Raw genomic sequence first — 17,241 nt, forward strand, 5'->3', positions numbered from 1 at the left:
TCTGTTTTATCTAATAAAATGAAAGAAACTAGGGGGAAAATGGCTTCTAGGAGTGATGGGTTTGTAGTGCTGGCATGAACCCCAGCAATAATCCTGGTGGCAAAAAAAAAAAAAAAGTAAGCTGTTTTCTTGCTTGAGGCTGAAACAAAGCCTCAGGTAAAGGTAGGTTTTATCTGGGGGGAAAGAGGTGACCTCCAGAAGCTGAAGACAGTGGAGAATGCAGATAAGAGAAATTGTTACTGGAGGGTTCTGAAGAGTCATTATTATAGGAAAGGCCAAAAGGTACTCTCTCTGAAAATTACTTTCTCTGGCCATGTACCCATGAGTTCTGAGCTCCTTCCCAGCCTAAGCTAAGTGATTAGAGCCTCTGGAAGACCCCTATCCAAAAGGAATCAGAATTCAAGCATATGGGTAGGTGAGCTCAAATGCAGTCATCACACTGCCCCGGCTAAAGGGGTGTTTCATCAACCAGGCATCAGGGATGCTGTTGCCTATGGTTATAAATATGAATTGTAGGGGGAAATTAGGTACGTAGCAATCACAAGACACTCCTTCTCTGACCCTGTAGAATTCAGTAGTTATTTATCCCTGGGGCTTGATGCCTATACAACTCTGCCACTCCCAGTGGTCTTCATTCCTTCCTTCCTTTTTTAAATTTTTCTTTTCTTTTCCTTTTTTAATTGCCACCAGGGTTAGCTGTGGCTCGGTGCCTGCACTGTGAATCCACTGCTCCCAGTAGCCTCTCCCCCCTTTTAATTGATAGGACAAAGAGAAATTGAATGAGGAGAGGGAGATAGAGACGAAGAGCAAAAGGCTTGATACCTGTAGACCTGCCTTTCCGTGTGTAGTGTTCCTCCTGCAAGTGGGGAGTGAGGTCTCTAACCTGGGTCCTTACACATGATAACTTGTGCATTTAACCCTGTGCCCTGTTCTTTCTTTTCTTTACTTTTTTTTTTTTTGATAGTGAGTGGCAGAGGGTGAGCAAATAAGAAAAGAGAAGCCAGTAGTACTGCTCCACTCATCATGAAGCTTCCCTCCAACAGGGAGGGACTGGGGGCTTGAACCCAGGTCCTTCTGCACTATAATGTGTGCACTCAACCAGAAGAGGACCTGTGGCTTGAACTCAGGTCCTCGAACTTGGTACCATATGCACACTAGCAGGTGCACTACCACCCAGCCCCCTTGGCAGTCTTTTAAAATTACATTCAGAGAGCATTTTAACATGCCAGTACCTGAGCCAGCCACACCCTTATAACAAATGTAGAGAACATTATAGTGGGGCTAGGAGAGGCTGAAGAAATAGCTTACTGGGTAGGGCAGGTCCCTTGCTAGGTGCCAACCCAAGCTCCACATGGGAAGTCCTATGGCACGAGAGTAATGTCTGGTGCCTTTCCCTCTATCTGACAAATAAAAGCATGCATGCAATGGGGAGATCTCTGGCTCTGTAGGGGTGGGTAGAATTGGAGCAAGGAAAGGCCTGTGCATCACAGACTGAATCTGTTCTGTGTTTGGGAGGGTTAGGTTGGGTGCACTGTGGAGACAGAGTTACACTTGGGCTTGCCTTTCTTTTTTTTTTTTTTTCCTGATTTTTTTTTATTGGGGAATTAATGTTTTACATTCAACAGTAAGTACAATAGTTTGTACATGTATAACATTCCCCAGTTTCCCATATAACAATACAACCCTCACTAGGTCCTCTGAATCCTTCTTGGACCTGTATTCTCCCCACCCACCCACCCACCCCAGAGTCTTTTACTTTAGTGCGATATGCCAATTCCATTTAAGGTTCTACTTGTGTTTTCTCTTCTGATCTTGTTTTTCAACTTCTGCCTGAGAGTGAGAGAATCCCATATTCATCCTTCTGTTTCTGACTTATTTCACTCAACATGATTTTTTCAAGGTCCATCCAAGATCGGCTGAAAACGGTGAAGTCACCATTTTTTACAGCTGAGTAGTATTCCATTGTGTATATATACCACAACTTGCTCAGCCACTCATCTGTTGTTGGACACCTGGGTTGCTTCCAGGTTTTGGCTATTACAAATTGTGCTGCCAAGAACATATGTGTACACCGATCTTTTTGGATGGATGTGTTGGGTTCCTTAGGATATATCCCCAGGAGAGGAATTGCAGGATCATAGGGTAGGTCCATTTCTAGCCTTCTGAGAGTTCTCCAGACTGTTCTCCACACAGGTTGGACCAATTTACATTCCCACCAGCAGTGTAGGAGGGTTCCTTTGATCCCACACCCTCTCCAGCATTTGCTGCTGTTCCCTTTTCTGATGTATGACATTCTCACAGGAGTGAAGTAATATCTCATTGTTGTCTTTATTTTCATTTCTCTGACAATCAGAGACTTGGAGCATTTTTTCATGTGTTTCTCGGCCTTTTGGATCTCTTCTGTGGTGAATATTCTGTCCAAGTCCTCCCCCCATTTTTGGATGGGGTTATTTGTTGTCTTGTTGTTGAGTTTGGCAAGCTCTTTATATATGTTGGTTATTAAACTCTTGTCTGATGTATGGCATGTAAAGATCTTCTCCCATTCTGTGAGGGGTCTCTTGGTTTGGGTAGTGGTTTCTTTTGCTGTGAAGAAGCTTTTTAATTTGATGTAGTCCCATAGGTTTATTCTTGTCTTAGTCTTCTTTGTAATTGGATTCGTTTCATTGAAGATGTCTTTAAAATTTATGCGGAAAAGAGTTCTGCCAATATTTTCTCCTAAGTATCTGATAGTTTGTGGTCTAACATCCAAGTCCTTGATCCACTTGGAATTTACTTTTGTATTTGGTGAAATACAGTGCCTTTCTAACCAAGAGTACTTCTTCCCAACATTCATGGTTGGGCTGCCCAGGCAAAATCCACTGGACCCCCAAAGATGCCTTTGAAGGGTAGCTACTGGTAAGTGAACATACACAAGAAAATTGCCACCAGGACCTACATACATACACACTGAGCAAGGATGCCACCAGAGGTACAGGATTTGGATTTGAGAACAAAACACCTACAGCTTGACTAAAAGCTACATTTTTTTTTAAGTCTAGGCACATCTAACAACTATATTTAGAGCAGCTCTCCTGTGCTGCTTTCCCACATCTTGGCGACAAGAGCACAGTTCCAGGGACCCACATGTGGATCCACCTGGAAGTATCATAATCAGAGTCACTTCCGGAGATGAACTTAAAACTTTGGGGAGGCTCGCTGCTTTCCCCGGAGAGCACACCAGGATGCGACTAGTTCCAGGCTCCAAGGGAAGTGGAGGAGTAAGCCCTACCCCGCTGGCCTCGCCTCCTGGAAGCCACCAAGTAGCTGGACTGTCCCAAAGGCCAGAAGTGCGCGCGCAGTCGGAGGAGGACGGCGGGCACTGTGTGCAGCGGTCCGCCCTCTCAGACCCGCCCACTACGTCACACTCTGAGGGCCCGCCCACCCACTCCTGATTGGTGCAAGGCGCGCACGAGAGCTTTAGCCCCGCCCCAGAACCGCCCCTGCGGCAATGCCCCGCCCCCTCTCTGCCAGTCCTCCTGGGTAGCCTCCAAGTCCAGCGGAGCCGGTGGGCGCGAAAAAGGCTCGCGGCCAGGAACCTGATGGGGTGCTTTCCCCGCCTGCCCGCGCTCTGGATGTCGCCCCGGGCCGGGCAATGACCGGCAGCTCTTCAGGAGTGCAGTACCTGCCTGGCTTGTCCCATCACAAGCCCCTTCCTCTCCAGTTCTCGACGGGCTTCCCCGGTCTCACTGCAGGGCACTCGGAAATGCCCATTGTCTAGGTGCCTCCCGAGAGCCGGGAGGTCGGTCCTCGAGGGCACAGGGCTGATGCCCCTCCCGCCGGCATCCCACGCCCGGGGGCCTCTGCCCACAGGCGCCCCCTCCCCTATTCATTCCTGGGTCCTCACCCCCGGGTCCCCCCAAACTCTGGGACACCCCTCTCATCCTTGCCCAGAGCACCCCTCGGGGCTCTGGGAAGTTTCCTGGAGTCCTCGCAGCAGCATCCTGGGCCCCTGTGCGGACCGCCGGGTATGTAAGGTCCCTGGCCGCTGCCCCGGGTGCTCGGCTGCTGCGCGGGGCTCCCCTTAGCATCTCCCCCAGACCCACGCCTTAGCCCCCGGGTGACCCCCCATCCCCAGGATCATCCTCGTCCCCACGACCCTTCGTGGGGCTCCGGGCCCCCACACTGTACATCCCACCCGTCTCACCCCACTCAGCTGCCAGCCTCCTCCCCGCATCCCTCATTCCACTCCTTTTCCCCGGGACCCCCGGAGCCGCTGTGCACCCCAGTCCAAGCCCTTCACCCCACTGTGCAGCCGCTAACCCCCCCAAGCCCGGCGCCTCCATCCCACACCCCGCTCCGCTCCCCTCTCCCCCCAGGGCTGCAGGCAGCGCCCGCGGCGGCGGAGGCCGGTCCCCGGGCCGGGACACACCCACCCGCCCGCCCTCCGTTTTTCCCTCGCTCCCTCCCTCACTCCCTCCCTCCGCCCGCGCTCCTCGCTCACTCCTTCCCCCTCGCCCGCTCCCGCTTCCCGCGGCGCTCGGCCTCCCGCTCCGCCTCCCAGTGCGCGGCTCTCCCGGGCGCGGCTCCGGGGTTCATGGTGACGAGGCGGCGGCCGCTCCAGCCCATCCGCGGCGGCGGCGGCGGCGGCGAGAGCGGGGGCGCGGGCCCCGGCTGCCTCTCCCGGAGCGCGGGGCCGCGCGGCGGGCGCGCCCAGGCGGCGGCGGCGAGCGCCCCCCGGGCCCGCGGCTCCGCGCGCCCCCCGCGCCGCGCCCCCGCGCGCCAGGCTTGCGGGGGGCCGGGCCGGCGATCGGCCGCCACGCCGCGCACCCATGGACTGCCCGGCCATCATCACCCAGGTGACCAACCCCAAGGAGGACGAAGGCCGGGCGCCCGGCGCGGGCGAGAAAGGTGAGGAGGGGGCGCGAGCGCCCTGGGCGGGAGGGGTGCACCCTTGGGCCGCGGGAGTTTGCTGCCCTGCGCCGCCCGGCCTGGGGGAGGGGTGCGCCGGGCCGAGGGTGCGTGGGTGTGGGGGGCTGAGCAGAGAGACTGCCTGCGCCCGCGGAGAGCGGGACCGCGAGTGGGTGCTTCTCACTGCGGGGGGGGGGCGGTGCGCGGGCCGGAGTGGGGCGTCAGGGGGCGACCCCGGGCGGGGGTGGGGGGAGACAGGCTGTGAGTTTGTGTTTGCCCCCACCCAAGCCAGCAGAGAAGTTGTGAGAGTGTGTGTGTGTTCCTGGCAGATTGTGAGTGTGTGCGCCCTGGTGAGTTTTGTGTGTGCAAGACATGTTGTCAGAGTGTGTCTGCACCTAGCAGAGGTGGTGTGTTGTGCACAGGAGGGCTTGTGTGTGCACTTAGCAGAGGTGGTGTGTTGTGCACGTGAGGGGTTGTTTGTGCATCTAGCAAAGGCGGTGTGTTGTGCACGTGACGCATTGTGTGCCTTTGCATGTTGTGTGTGCACACTCCAACCAAGAGATTGTAAGAATGTGTGTGCACCTAACTGCAGTCGTGCAGGTTGTGTGTGCGTTTTTTTTTTTTTGTTTGTTTGTTTTGCAAGTGAGGGATGCACTTGTGTGTGGACCCAACAGAAGTTGTGAGTGTATGTACCTGATGTAGTCTGGCTGGGTGGGTGGTCGTGGAGTGTGTGTGTGTGTGTGTGTGTGTGTGTGTGTGTGTGTGTCTGAGTGCACACACTTGTGTATGTGGAGAGGATTGTGTGCCTCCACCACCCTGGCAGATTGAACAGGTCGTGATCATCAGCTGGGAGACTGTTTGTGAGTGGGCACTAACACACAGGAAGACTGTATGCCTAATGGTGAAATGGTGTGTGCAGATGTGCAGCAGACAGTGGGGCTGCATGCTTGGGTGTGCTTTGCTGGTTGTATGGGTGCGGAGCCCTCCCATGATTGGCTCTGCTTCCTCAGGGCAGGCAGCCTGTTAGCAGCACCTCAGGGGCCCACCACTAATGGGCACTCCAGCAGCCCTGGGGTTCTAGGTGTGTCCTTCCCTTCCAGGAGAGCTGAACTGAGCTGACAGGTGCTGTAGCACCAGCTTTGATGTCTGTACACATTGGAGTTCCATGGCTCCCCTCTCTTCTGTTCTCTTCTTATTCGTGTTTGCTTCCTTCCCTTTCTGTGACTTAGTGTCCTCTCTCCAGTGCCCTGCTTCCTGTCATGAGGCACTGACCCAAGGAATTTGGCTTGTTTTATTCTGGTAACTAACCCTAAGTTAGCTCTCTCTCTCCTCTTACAATTCTGCAATGAGGCTCTCTCCTCTCTCCAGGCCTGGCCACAGCAGATCTGGGGGTGGGTGGGTTGATTTTTGTTACCCTGGTTGTGCCTGGAGGAGTGAGCTGTGCAGGCTGGGGGGTGGGAGGAACATGCCTCTGTCTCATCTCCAGCAGAGGCCACTTGGTAGAAACTACCAGAAGTAACTTTAGGTTGGCTCTATGACAACCCATTTGTACCTTTGTAGACCATAAACACTGGGAATCTGTCTGCAGAAATTGTGTGTGTGTGTGTGTGTGTGTGTGTGTGTTAATTGGAATTCAACTGCACGAGGGTGCTTCACACAGCACACCCCTGGGAGAGGTCTTCTTAGGGTTCAGGTGTGCAGTACTTAGGCGGCCCAACCTTCCCACCAAAGGGGCTATTGGTCTTGAGATCTTGACCTGGCTGAGCGCTGGATTTTGTCCCCTCTGGGAGAGGGGGTGGGGGGATGTTGTAAGGAGGCATCAAGGGTCTGATGTTGTGCCCCTCACTTGCAGTGGATCAGGTGTTCTGTGTGGTGTTTTGCTCCAGAGAGCACCTTCAGCTCCAGCGGCAGAGGGAAGGCTAAGGAATCGCTGCTACCCCCTCACTCTGAGCCCCAAGAGCCGCCACCTCTTCTTGCCGCTATGCTTTTAAAAACTAAGTCAAGTCAGTTTATCCAGAATCTGAACTGTGGGCTCAGGGATGGCGCTTGTTCTGTTCAGCTTGTTTACATCATTATGTTTTGCACAGCAATCTCTTATGTCTTTAACAGCTTGTTTTGTTGGTTTCCTAGTGTCAGAGTGGCGGACTGTTAACTTAGTCAGGACATTCCTAACCTGTTGCGCTGGGGTGGGGTTGCTAGCTGGCAGACCCTTCTTTGTGAAGCATTAAAATCCTATTCCACATAGTTTTCCATTTGAAAAATGGAAATGAGTTTTGGTCGACTATGGCGTGGCAATAGACATTAGAGCGCCAGTCTGGAACAGCTTCTTCAGATCCACAAGTCACAAAACAGGTTGAGCAGTGTTTCCAGCTTCAGCTTGTTGATGTCTTCAGATAGGCACAGTGCGTTTTACTTTCAGAGAAACATGTAATCATTTGTTTTAAATATTGAGTCTGGAATGTTGTGTGTTTTGTGGTGGGAGAGAGTTTCTTGTGGTTTGAAAGTTGACCTGCGTCACTTACTCTATAAAGTGGGAATCTGCCTCCTCTTGGCTCCACGTGAGGGTTTCATGAAATGGTATACATTCTGTACATTAAAAAGCCTGCCTGACTCACTAGCGTGTCACTCTTCCATAGAAGTCTCTCTTTCAGGCGTAGATTTGCAAAGGAATGGTGAAGCCTGGGCAGTGGCATTTTGCACAGTCTGGGTTCATTTTCTCTAGTTGTGTTTGAGTCCATGGATAGTGTAAATTGCCCATGAGCCTGCCTTGTGATGTGGAATTTGATTCTTCCCAATCAATAAGAAAAATTCAAACAAACAGAAAAAGCAGAAGACAAGAGATCTAAACAAAACGTAATCAGGGAGGGGGCCTGGCAGTAGTGCAGCAGGCTAAGCGCACATGGCACAAAGCGCAAGGAGTGGCTAAGGATCCTGGTTCGAGTACCCAGCTCCCCACCTGCAAGGGGGTCGCTTCACTAGTGGTGAAGCAGGTCTGCAAGTGTCTGTCTTTCTCTCTCCTTCTCTGTTTTCTCCTCCTCTCTCAATTTCTCCGTCCTATCCAACAACAACGACAATAAACAACAAGGGTAACAAAAGGGAAAAAAAAAAAAACAACCAGCCTCCAGGAGCATTGGGAGCCCCAGCGATAACCCTGGAGGCAAAAAAAAGAAAAAAGAAAGAAAAGTAATCGGATGGTCCAGGAGGTGGCACAGTGGATAAAGCATTGGTCTCTCAAGCATGAGGTCCTGAGTTCGATCCCGGGCAGCACATGTACCAGAGTGATGTCTGTCTGTCTGTCTGTCTGTCTCTCTCCTCCTACCCCTCTCATTAATAAATAAATATTTTTTAAAGTAATCAGGGCCAGGTGGTGGTACACCTAGCAGAGCTGATATGTTACGATACATGAGGATCCAGGCTTAACCCCCCTGGTCCCCACCTGCAGGGAGAACATTAGATGAGGGGTGAAGAAGTGTTGCCGATATCTCTTTTTCTCAATCCATCTCTTTCTCTCCCTTCCCCTCTTCATTTCTGTCTCCATCCAATAAATAAATAATTTAAAAAAAAACAGGAAAGTAATCACAGAGGGCATACTAATGGCCAATAAATATATTAAATGATACCACCTATGAAATAGTTTCACATGTCATCCTAGTTAGATATTAAATGGCTCGCGGTATCAAAGAAAATAAGTTTTTTCGAAAGTTGATAAATACTTAGAGACTTTTGTGAACAAGCAAGGTGAGCACAAGCGACTTTCTATGGAGTGATTTACTCCACAATCAGTTAAGAACTCACTTGAGGGCAGGGAGGTAGTGTAGGGTAAGTAGCACTCCAGAGTTTCTTGTCTGAGGACCCAGGGATTCCAGGTTCAATTCTGGTACTACCTTAAACCAGAGCAAAGAAGCCATCTCTCATGAAAATACAAACTTTATTTATTCCTCCAGAGTTATCACTGGGGCTCGGTTCCAGCACTACAAATCCACTACTCCTGGTGGCCATTTTATTTTTTTTTGGGGGGGGGGCGATAGGACAGAGAGAAATTGGGAGGGCAGAGGGAGATAGGGAGAGAGAAAGACAGACAGACACCTGCAGACCTGCTTCACCGCTGGTGAGGCTAACCCCTTGTCTGAACCCTTTTTTATTATTTAATTTTAATTTTTTTTGCCGCCAGGGTTATAACTGGGAGAGCTCTGTGCCTGCATTACGAATCCACCGTGCTACCCATGACCATTTTTTCCATTTTTTTTTTTATATTTTAATTTGACAGAACAGAGTGAAATTGAGAAGGGAAGAGGAGATAGTCAGGGAGAGAAAAAGATAAGACACCTGCAGGCCTGCTTCACCGCTCATGAAGCATCCCCCTGCAGGTAGGGAGTAGGGGCTCGAACCTAGGTTCTTGTGCACTTAACCAGATGTGCCATGAGCTCTTTTTAAAATTCATTTTTGGGGGCCGGGTGGCTGCACACCCATTTAAGCACACACTATGTGCAAAGACCCGTGCCAGGACCTGGCAGGGTTCAGACAAGGGGTAAGTAACAGAAAGTCAGACTTACACCATGGCTTAAACCATTAGGCATTTCTTCTTTCCAATAAGCAGTCTAGGGGTAGGCTGTGACTGGCTGGTACCAGAACTGACATCACTGTGGTTCTCTTGGTGTGCTTTCACATTGGAAAGTAGCCACCACCCCTCCAAACCCACTGCACCTCCAGACCAGGGAAAAAGGACAATGACTGCCATGCCTGCTACCCCTTTTCCCTGGAAAGCAGCAAACATTCCTACTGGGTTGCCCAGCAAACTTGTGCTGATATGTCATTGGCCAGAGCTGGGTCACATGGCCACTCCAACTGCAAGCAGAGTTTCTTGCCTTCTTAACCATTACTGGGGGGAGGTTGGAGAGGGAAATAGCCTAGTTTGTGCTCAGAAAAATATGTGCAAGAATTTTCACTGATGGCTACATTGCTTGCAGTAGCAAAAATTGGAACTTTCCTGTGTGTCAGCAGGCCAACAGACTATGATTCATCAATGTACGGCAGAATTCAGGGCAGTTGGAAAGAATAAGTGAAATTAGATGTAAACGTATTTAACATGTAGATTTCCGAGACATTTGAAAGGGATGGAAAGGAACCTGAAGAACAATTCAAATAAGAATGATCCTGTTTATATAAGACACACAACTGTGTGCACGTCTAGAAATACACAAAAATAATCTGTGAGGAAATGCTTCAAATGGATGACGTGATAATTATCTCAGAGGAGAAGAGACTGGAATGGGATGTGATGAAACTTTATCTTTCCGAAAATGCTTTCATGTTGTCCAGATGAGTTTTGTTTAAATAAAGAAGTTTCTCATAGCTGGAAGAGAATAAATAAGTGAATTGAACACTAATTAGAAAATCTTCCATTTTTACGCAGTATTAGCAAGAACATTTCAACTCTCACTAAACAGTTTATTTATTTTATTTTTTTGTATCTAATGCACATCCCTTGATAAGGTTTCTGTAGGGAAACCTTTGTTTGGCTAGACATTTTGGCCTCAGATGCTAGGTATGTTCCCACCAAGTGCTTGCAACACGTAAGCTCAACTCAGAAACCTTTAACCTTTGTGCTGCTAACAAAATCATGGCAAACAGAAGACCCTTGGAAGCAGTTGTCATTTTAGATGCCAAAAGCAATCTGAAGTCTAGTGAGACTAGTTCACTTTTGCAAAATGAACATTTTATTTGAAGATAAGTGTACAATGTAATGCAATTATAAGCAATCACACAAAGATCCTCTATTCCCTCTACCCAACTACCCTACACCCCCGTCTCCCATGTTAACATTTTGCAAAAACCGTGGTTCCCAGTCAGGACATTGACCTTGGTATAGTTAGAAAGACAAAGTTCCATTCCTAAGAGGACCCCTCAAAAGGCTCCTTCATACACGTATGATTTCCCTCCTGTCCTCAACCCCCTTGAGACCATGGGCAACTTCTAGTCTACTCTTAATTTCTAAACTCTTTAGCTGTTACCATTTTAGACACATATATTTATACACAGATATGTGTATATATATGAATCAATGATATATATATATATATATATATATATATATATATATATATATATTTAACACAATTCTCTGGAGCTTCTTCCATGTTGTTGCTGCCTTTAGTAGTTTGATTCTGTTTACAAAGTAGTATTCCATGGCATAAGGATACCACAGTTTGCCTAGCCCTCTCTGAAGGACATCTGGATTGTTTCTGGCTTGGGATGTTAACAAATAAAGCTGCTACAAACATCAGTGTACAGGTTTTTGTATAAACATAGCTCTTCAGGCCTCTGGATAAATACTCAGGAATGCAGTCGCTGGGTCATGTGGTAGTTACATATTTACTTTTCCAAGAAACTGCCAGTTTTCCAGAGTAAATGTGCCTTTTTACATTCCCACCAACAATGTGTGAGTGATCGAGTGTCTCCGTATCTTTGCCAGCATTCTCAATGCTGTCATTACATTTTATGTTAGCCATTTTGACAAAAGTGTGACGGCATCTCATTGTGGCTTGTATTTGCATTTCCCTGATGGTCAGTAATGTTGGACATCTTTTCATATGCTTTTTTCCCTCTCTGTTTATCTTCAGTGAGATGCTACTTCATCTCTTTTATTTTGAATGAAGGTTTACCTCTCTGTCTGATCTTTCTCGCCTATTTTTTAAAGACTCATTTGTTTATTTACATACGAAGAGCCTCAGGCTTGCACGGCATGTGCGGTACCCACGGAACCATCTCCCTAGGCTTTGAAGATTTGTTTACTGTTGAATTTTGAGAAGTCTGCATATTTTACATATTAGTCTTGGTTGATAGATATTTTCTTCTTGTCTGTAGTTTGTCTCTTCTCTCTTCTAACAGGTTCATTTACAAAGCAACCGTTTTGACCTTTTACCAAGTGTAATATATCAGTTTCTTCTGTGACTCATGTTATCAGTGTGACCCACATAGTCAACGACTGCTACCTCTCCAGATTCAAAGGAGCTCTCGAAACTTTACATCAGGCTCAACCTGACGCTGACGCTGTTGACTGGCTACGGAAGAAGGGCAAACGCTAGAGGAAGAAGTGTCAACTTGAAGAAATTATTTGCCTAACACTGGATATCAGAGATTTCCTCCTAGATTTTTTCCCAAAATGTTCTGTAGTTTTATGTTTTGCACTTAAGGTCATGATATCATTCTAAGTTAACATTTTGTAGAAAGTAAAGACTTAGGGTTTTGGGAGTCAGGCAGTAGCGCAGCGGGTTAAGTGCATGTGGTGCAAAGCGCAAGGACCAGCATAAGGATTGCTGTTCGAGCCCCGCCCCCCTGCAGGGGAGTAGCTTCACAGGTCTGCAGGTGTCTGTCTTTCTCTCCCCCTCTCTGTCTTCCCCTCCTCTCTCCATTTTTCTCTCTGTCCTATCCAACAACAGTAACAACAACAATAATAACCACAACAATAAAAGCAACAAGGGCAACAAAAGGGAATAAATAAATATTTTTTTTAAATCTTTAAAAAAAAAGACTTAGGGTTTTGTATGTGTTCTGTGTGTGTTTGTGGTTTGCCTTTCATTGTTCATTTGAAAGACCATCCTTCCTCTTGAATTGCTTTTGCATTTCTATCAAATATCAGTTTGGCATATTTATATAGATCCATTTCTGGTTCTTTATTTTATTCCATTGATCTATGTGTCTGTGCCTCTGCCTATACAATGGTCTTGATTACTGTACTTTTATATTAATCTTGAAATAGGCTGGACAAATTTCTCCAACCTTTTGTTCTTTTTCATATATATATATATATATATATATATATATATTGTTTTAGCTATTCTGGTTTTGTTGTTTACTGTATAATTTTACAGCAATCTTGGCCGCAATGGATATCCTTGCTTTGTTCCCAATGGGAGAAAAATCTTTAACAAAAAATTTAATTGTCATCTGTATGTTTTCTTTTTCTTTTTTAAATAATGTATGCATGTATGTATGTATGGTGGATAGAGACTGAGAGAAATTGAGAGAAGAGGTAAGGTGGGAGTGTGAGACACCTGCAGCCCTACTTCACCACTTGTGAAGTTTTCCTCTGCAGGTGGGGACCTGGTGCTCGAAACCAGGCCCTTGTGCATTGTGTGTGCTTAACGAAGTGCACCACCACCCAACCTCAGCTGTGATTTCTTGTAGATATCGTTATCAGATTGAGGAGATTCCCCTTAATGTTCCATTTTTTCCTAATATTTTATTAAGGATGAATGTTGAATTTCACAGCGTACTTCTGCAATTGGCTTGGTTGTGGGATTTTCTTTTCTTTAGTATGGTGGTCTGGTCAATTACATTGATGACTACATCTCCCTTGGTTAAGTCAATTCCTTTCTTTTTTTTTGAGGCAGTTATTCAACATGTCTCTGAATTCATGGGGAGAACAATGTGGAAAGGCTCCCACAGTACAGCCCCACTTCCAGACCATAGAGAAGTATGTCTTCAAAGTATGTCTTCTCTTCACTCAGGAGTGTATGTCTTCTCCTGAGTTGCCCATCAGGTCTTTCCTGCCCCAGCCCCCATGTCAGCACAGGGCCTCCTGGGGGTGCCGCTCCAGCCTCCAAGGGACAGTAGCAGTGGAGACTCACAGCTGCATTGGTGAGCCTTAGGGATCCTCTGCTCCCTTCAGCCATCTATTTGTTGCTAAAACTCTGTCTGGAGGTGTCATCTCAACTGGTAGTCGCTTCTGAGGAGGTACTGGGCTTTTAGCCTTGGGAATCTCCTTAGGCTCCTCTCTGTCTAGAGCCACACGTGTTTGCACTCACCGGTGATTTAGTGGATTCCCAAAGTAATCCTAGTTTTATTTTATTTTATTTTATTGCGTTCTCAGATGATCCTCTTTGATATTCCTAGTTGAACAGGAAAAGGAGAGGAGAGAAGGGGAGGGGAGGGGAGAGGAGGGGAGAGGAAAGAGAAGGGGAGGAAAGAAGAGGGGAGGGGAGGAGAGAGGAGAGACACAGCTGCTGCTACTCTTTTGCCCCACCTCCCAATACTTATTTTCCGTACTGGTGAATTCTGTCTACTAGTATTATGTTCAGGATTTTTTTTCCCCCTCCAGGCTTATTGCTGGGGCTCACTCAGTACCTGCACTACAAATCCACTGCTCCTGGAGGCCATCTTTTTTCCATTGTTGTTGCTGCTGTTATTGTTGCTGTTGTTGTTGGATAAGTCAGAAATCGAGAGAGGAGGGGAAGATAGAGGGGAGAGAGAAAGATAGACATCTGCAGACCTGCTTCACTGTTTTTGAGGTGACCCTCCTGCAGGTGAGGAGCGAAGGGCTCAAACTCCCATCTTTGAGCCAGTCTTTGTGTTTCGCACTATGTACCCTTAACCCAGTCTGCTACCACGCAGCCCCTATGTTCAGGACTTTTATATATTTATTCATCAGATATTAGTCTATAGTTTATCTTTCTTTTGCATTTTCTTTTTTTAAATATTTATTTTATTTATTTATTCCCTTTTGTTGCCCTTGTTGTTTTATTGTTGTAGTTATTATTGTTGTTGTCGTTGTTGGATAGGACAGAGAGAAATGGAGAGAGGAGGGGAAGACAGAGACGGAGAGAGAAAGATAGACACCTGCAGACCTGCTTGCCCGCCTGTGAAGCGACTCCCCTGCAGGTGGGGAGCTGGGGTTTGAACTGGGATCCTTATGCCGGTCCTTGTGCTTTGCGCCACCTGCGCTTAACCCGCTGCGCTACAGCCCGACGCCCTCTTTTGCATTTTCTATGTGGCTTTATATCCTCTTGATAAAAGAAATTGGGAGGTTTTCACTCATGTTTGACTGTGTAAAATTGCTGTTCATTCTCTTAGGAAACCACTTGGTTCTGGAGATTCTTTGGGGGGGGGGGGGTTATTTTAAAGTACACATTCAGTTTCCTCAAGAGTTGTAGAGTTAATCAAATTATCACTTTGGTATTTGGTAATTGATTACAGTTTTTGTTTTTCACGATTGGATCCATCAAAGTTGTCAATGTTGTGATAGGTGTATTCACAAGTATTAGTTCCTTTAATGTCTGCAGTCTTTGAAGCGATACCTGTTTCAGTCTAGATACTGATAGTTTGAGAGGTGGGAATAGTTTCAGCTCCCGCGTGGTCTCACCACCACTTGGCAATGGTGAAGACCCTGATTCTTCCATTGCCTCTTCTGATACCAGCCCAGGGTGAGGGGAGGAAGTGATTACTGTCTGGTTTAAAGAATGAGATTTAAGATGACCATGTGGTTTCCAGTGGTACAGTTGGAAGAGGAGGGGGCCCAAGGGTGGGCACACCTGGTTAAGCACACACACACATTACAGTGGATACAGATCCAGGTTCAAGTCCGTGGTCCCCCCCCCGCAGGGGGAAAGCTTCACTAGTGGTGAAACAGAGCTGCAGGGGCTTCTCTGTCTTTTTTTCCTCTCTACCTCCCTTTCTCCTGTGTTTCTCTCTGTCTCTATCCAATAGTAAATAAATAAATAAATATGTATTTAATTACAGATGGAAGAGGAGGGAACTTATTATTAACTGCCAGGGCTGAAGCGCCCTGCTCTCTACTTGGCTTTCTCTGGCACTGCCCAGCAGGAACAGTGGAGTGCCCGATGAGGATGGAATTCTCTGTGCCCGGCAGATTTTGCTGACCAGAGAGAGAGAGAGAATCTTGAGCAGAGCAGTATCATCTGAAAGTTTTCTCTCTTGCATACAGAGCTCTTTTTGCAGTTCTTTGTTAACACATATTAAGTTTTTGACAGGGACTTTTTTTTTTCTGCCTTGTATTGTTGACTTCTCCCCAGCATCTTCAGCTCCAAGTCTGGATAATAAGAGACTAAAAGAAAACTTGGAGAATTACTGCCATGCGGTTTCAGATCCCAAAGTCCCTAGCTAATCTACTTTCTTCTCTTCACCTTCCAGCAGTGTCTTCTGTTTGCTTTAGAAATAATATCCAGGGGTTTTAATGGCACTTAGTGGAAAGAATGGGAAGAAGGTCAGTGCCTCCCATCTTCCTGGAAGCCCAAGTACCCACATTAACTTCTAGACCTATTCCAACGAAATATTTTACAGAAGACTTGTAAAGTTGGCCTTTTTTTTAAGGTGGATTTCAACATTGTGCTAATGGTCAGTGTAAAAGTCAAGTTGAGTTAGCGTTTTGAGAGTTTTACTTGGCTCCTAAGGAAAGAATGATAACAAATTCAGTGTGACAGTTCGGTTTATTGACAGCTGGTCTTAACACCAACATGTAAGGTCAGAGTTCTTGAGTACCCTGATTTAAATAAATTTTAATGTAATCTTCTGTGTGACTGGCAAGCATGGTTCACCTCACATCCTTCTTTTTATTTAAAAAAGTAAATGCTTTGGGGGGGGTGACAAAAGGTGCTTATCTCTGAACGTGCTTCTTTTTAAATTTTATTATTTATTTCTTGCTACCAGAGTTCTCACTGGGGCTTGGTACCTGAACAGTTAGCTCCCTGTGGCCATTTTCCCCCATTTGCTTTATTTTATTTGATAGGAAAAAAGAGAATATGGAAGCGGGGAGAGAGAAAGAGAGACATTATTTCACTGCTCTTGAAGTATCCTCCCTGCAGGTGGGGGCTGGGGACTTGAACCTGAGTCCTTGCACATGGTAACATGCTCTCAACCGGTTGAGCCACTGCCTACCCCAGATTCAGTACTCTTGGCAGCCAGGCAGGACTCACTGAGCAGTGACAAACAGAGTCTGCTTCCACCTTGTCTACCTTGGAAATATGTCTGAGGGCTTCAGAAACCTACCCCATGCTCAGCCTGATTGCAAAGCTTCAAGCTGAAAAGGACCCTCACTGGGACTCACAGGTCAGTTTTAGGAGGGGTGCTGAAGCTTCTCGATTAAAGTGGAAGTGATATTGGGGCAGAGAAAGAAGGACACATCATGGCCTTAAGTCAGTCAGGAATGGTCCAAGGTCAGGAAACTATGGCCACAGGTGAGTCCTGATTTAAATTACACACACGTGCGCGCGTGCGCACGCGCACACACACACACACACACACACACACACACACACACACACCTTTGACATTGCTATATGATGCTGAGGTCAGCAGCATATAGCTACAAAAAAAAAAAAAAGACTGTAAGGACTGCCTTAGAATATTAAAGGTATAAGCAACACCTTGAGAACTTGTTTCTAAATCATAAAGCTTGATTTATGAGACATTTATAGTTTTTATTTTTTTTTGCTTCCAGGGTTATCTCTGGGTCTTGGTGCCTGCACTACCCCCCCCCCTTTTTGTTGTTGTTGCCCTTGTTGCTACTACTGTTGTTATTGCTGTTGCTGTTGTTGGATAGGACAGAGAGAAATGGAG

The 17,241-nt window shown here is 47.1% G+C and overlaps 1 protein-coding gene across 1 annotated transcript in view; it reads left to right on the plus strand.

The window, feature by feature from the left end:
• Positions 1–4,015: 4,015 nt before the first annotated feature.
• CTDSPL (CTD small phosphatase like) overlaps positions 4,016–17,241 on the plus strand; it is a 154,490-nt gene continuing 141,264 nt past the window's right edge. The window contains 3 exon segments of the mRNA XM_007517063.3: positions 4,016–4,621; positions 4,624–4,725; positions 4,728–4,887. Coding sequence (XP_007517125.2) covers positions 4,574–4,621; positions 4,624–4,725; positions 4,728–4,887 — 310 coding nt within the window. The 5' untranslated portion in view covers positions 4,016–4,573.

The sequence above is a fragment of the Erinaceus europaeus genome, chromosome 21, assembly GCF_950295315.1.
Source record: "Erinaceus europaeus chromosome 21, mEriEur2.1, whole genome shotgun sequence".
Lineage (NCBI taxonomy): Eukaryota > Metazoa > Chordata > Mammalia > Eulipotyphla > Erinaceidae > Erinaceus > Erinaceus europaeus.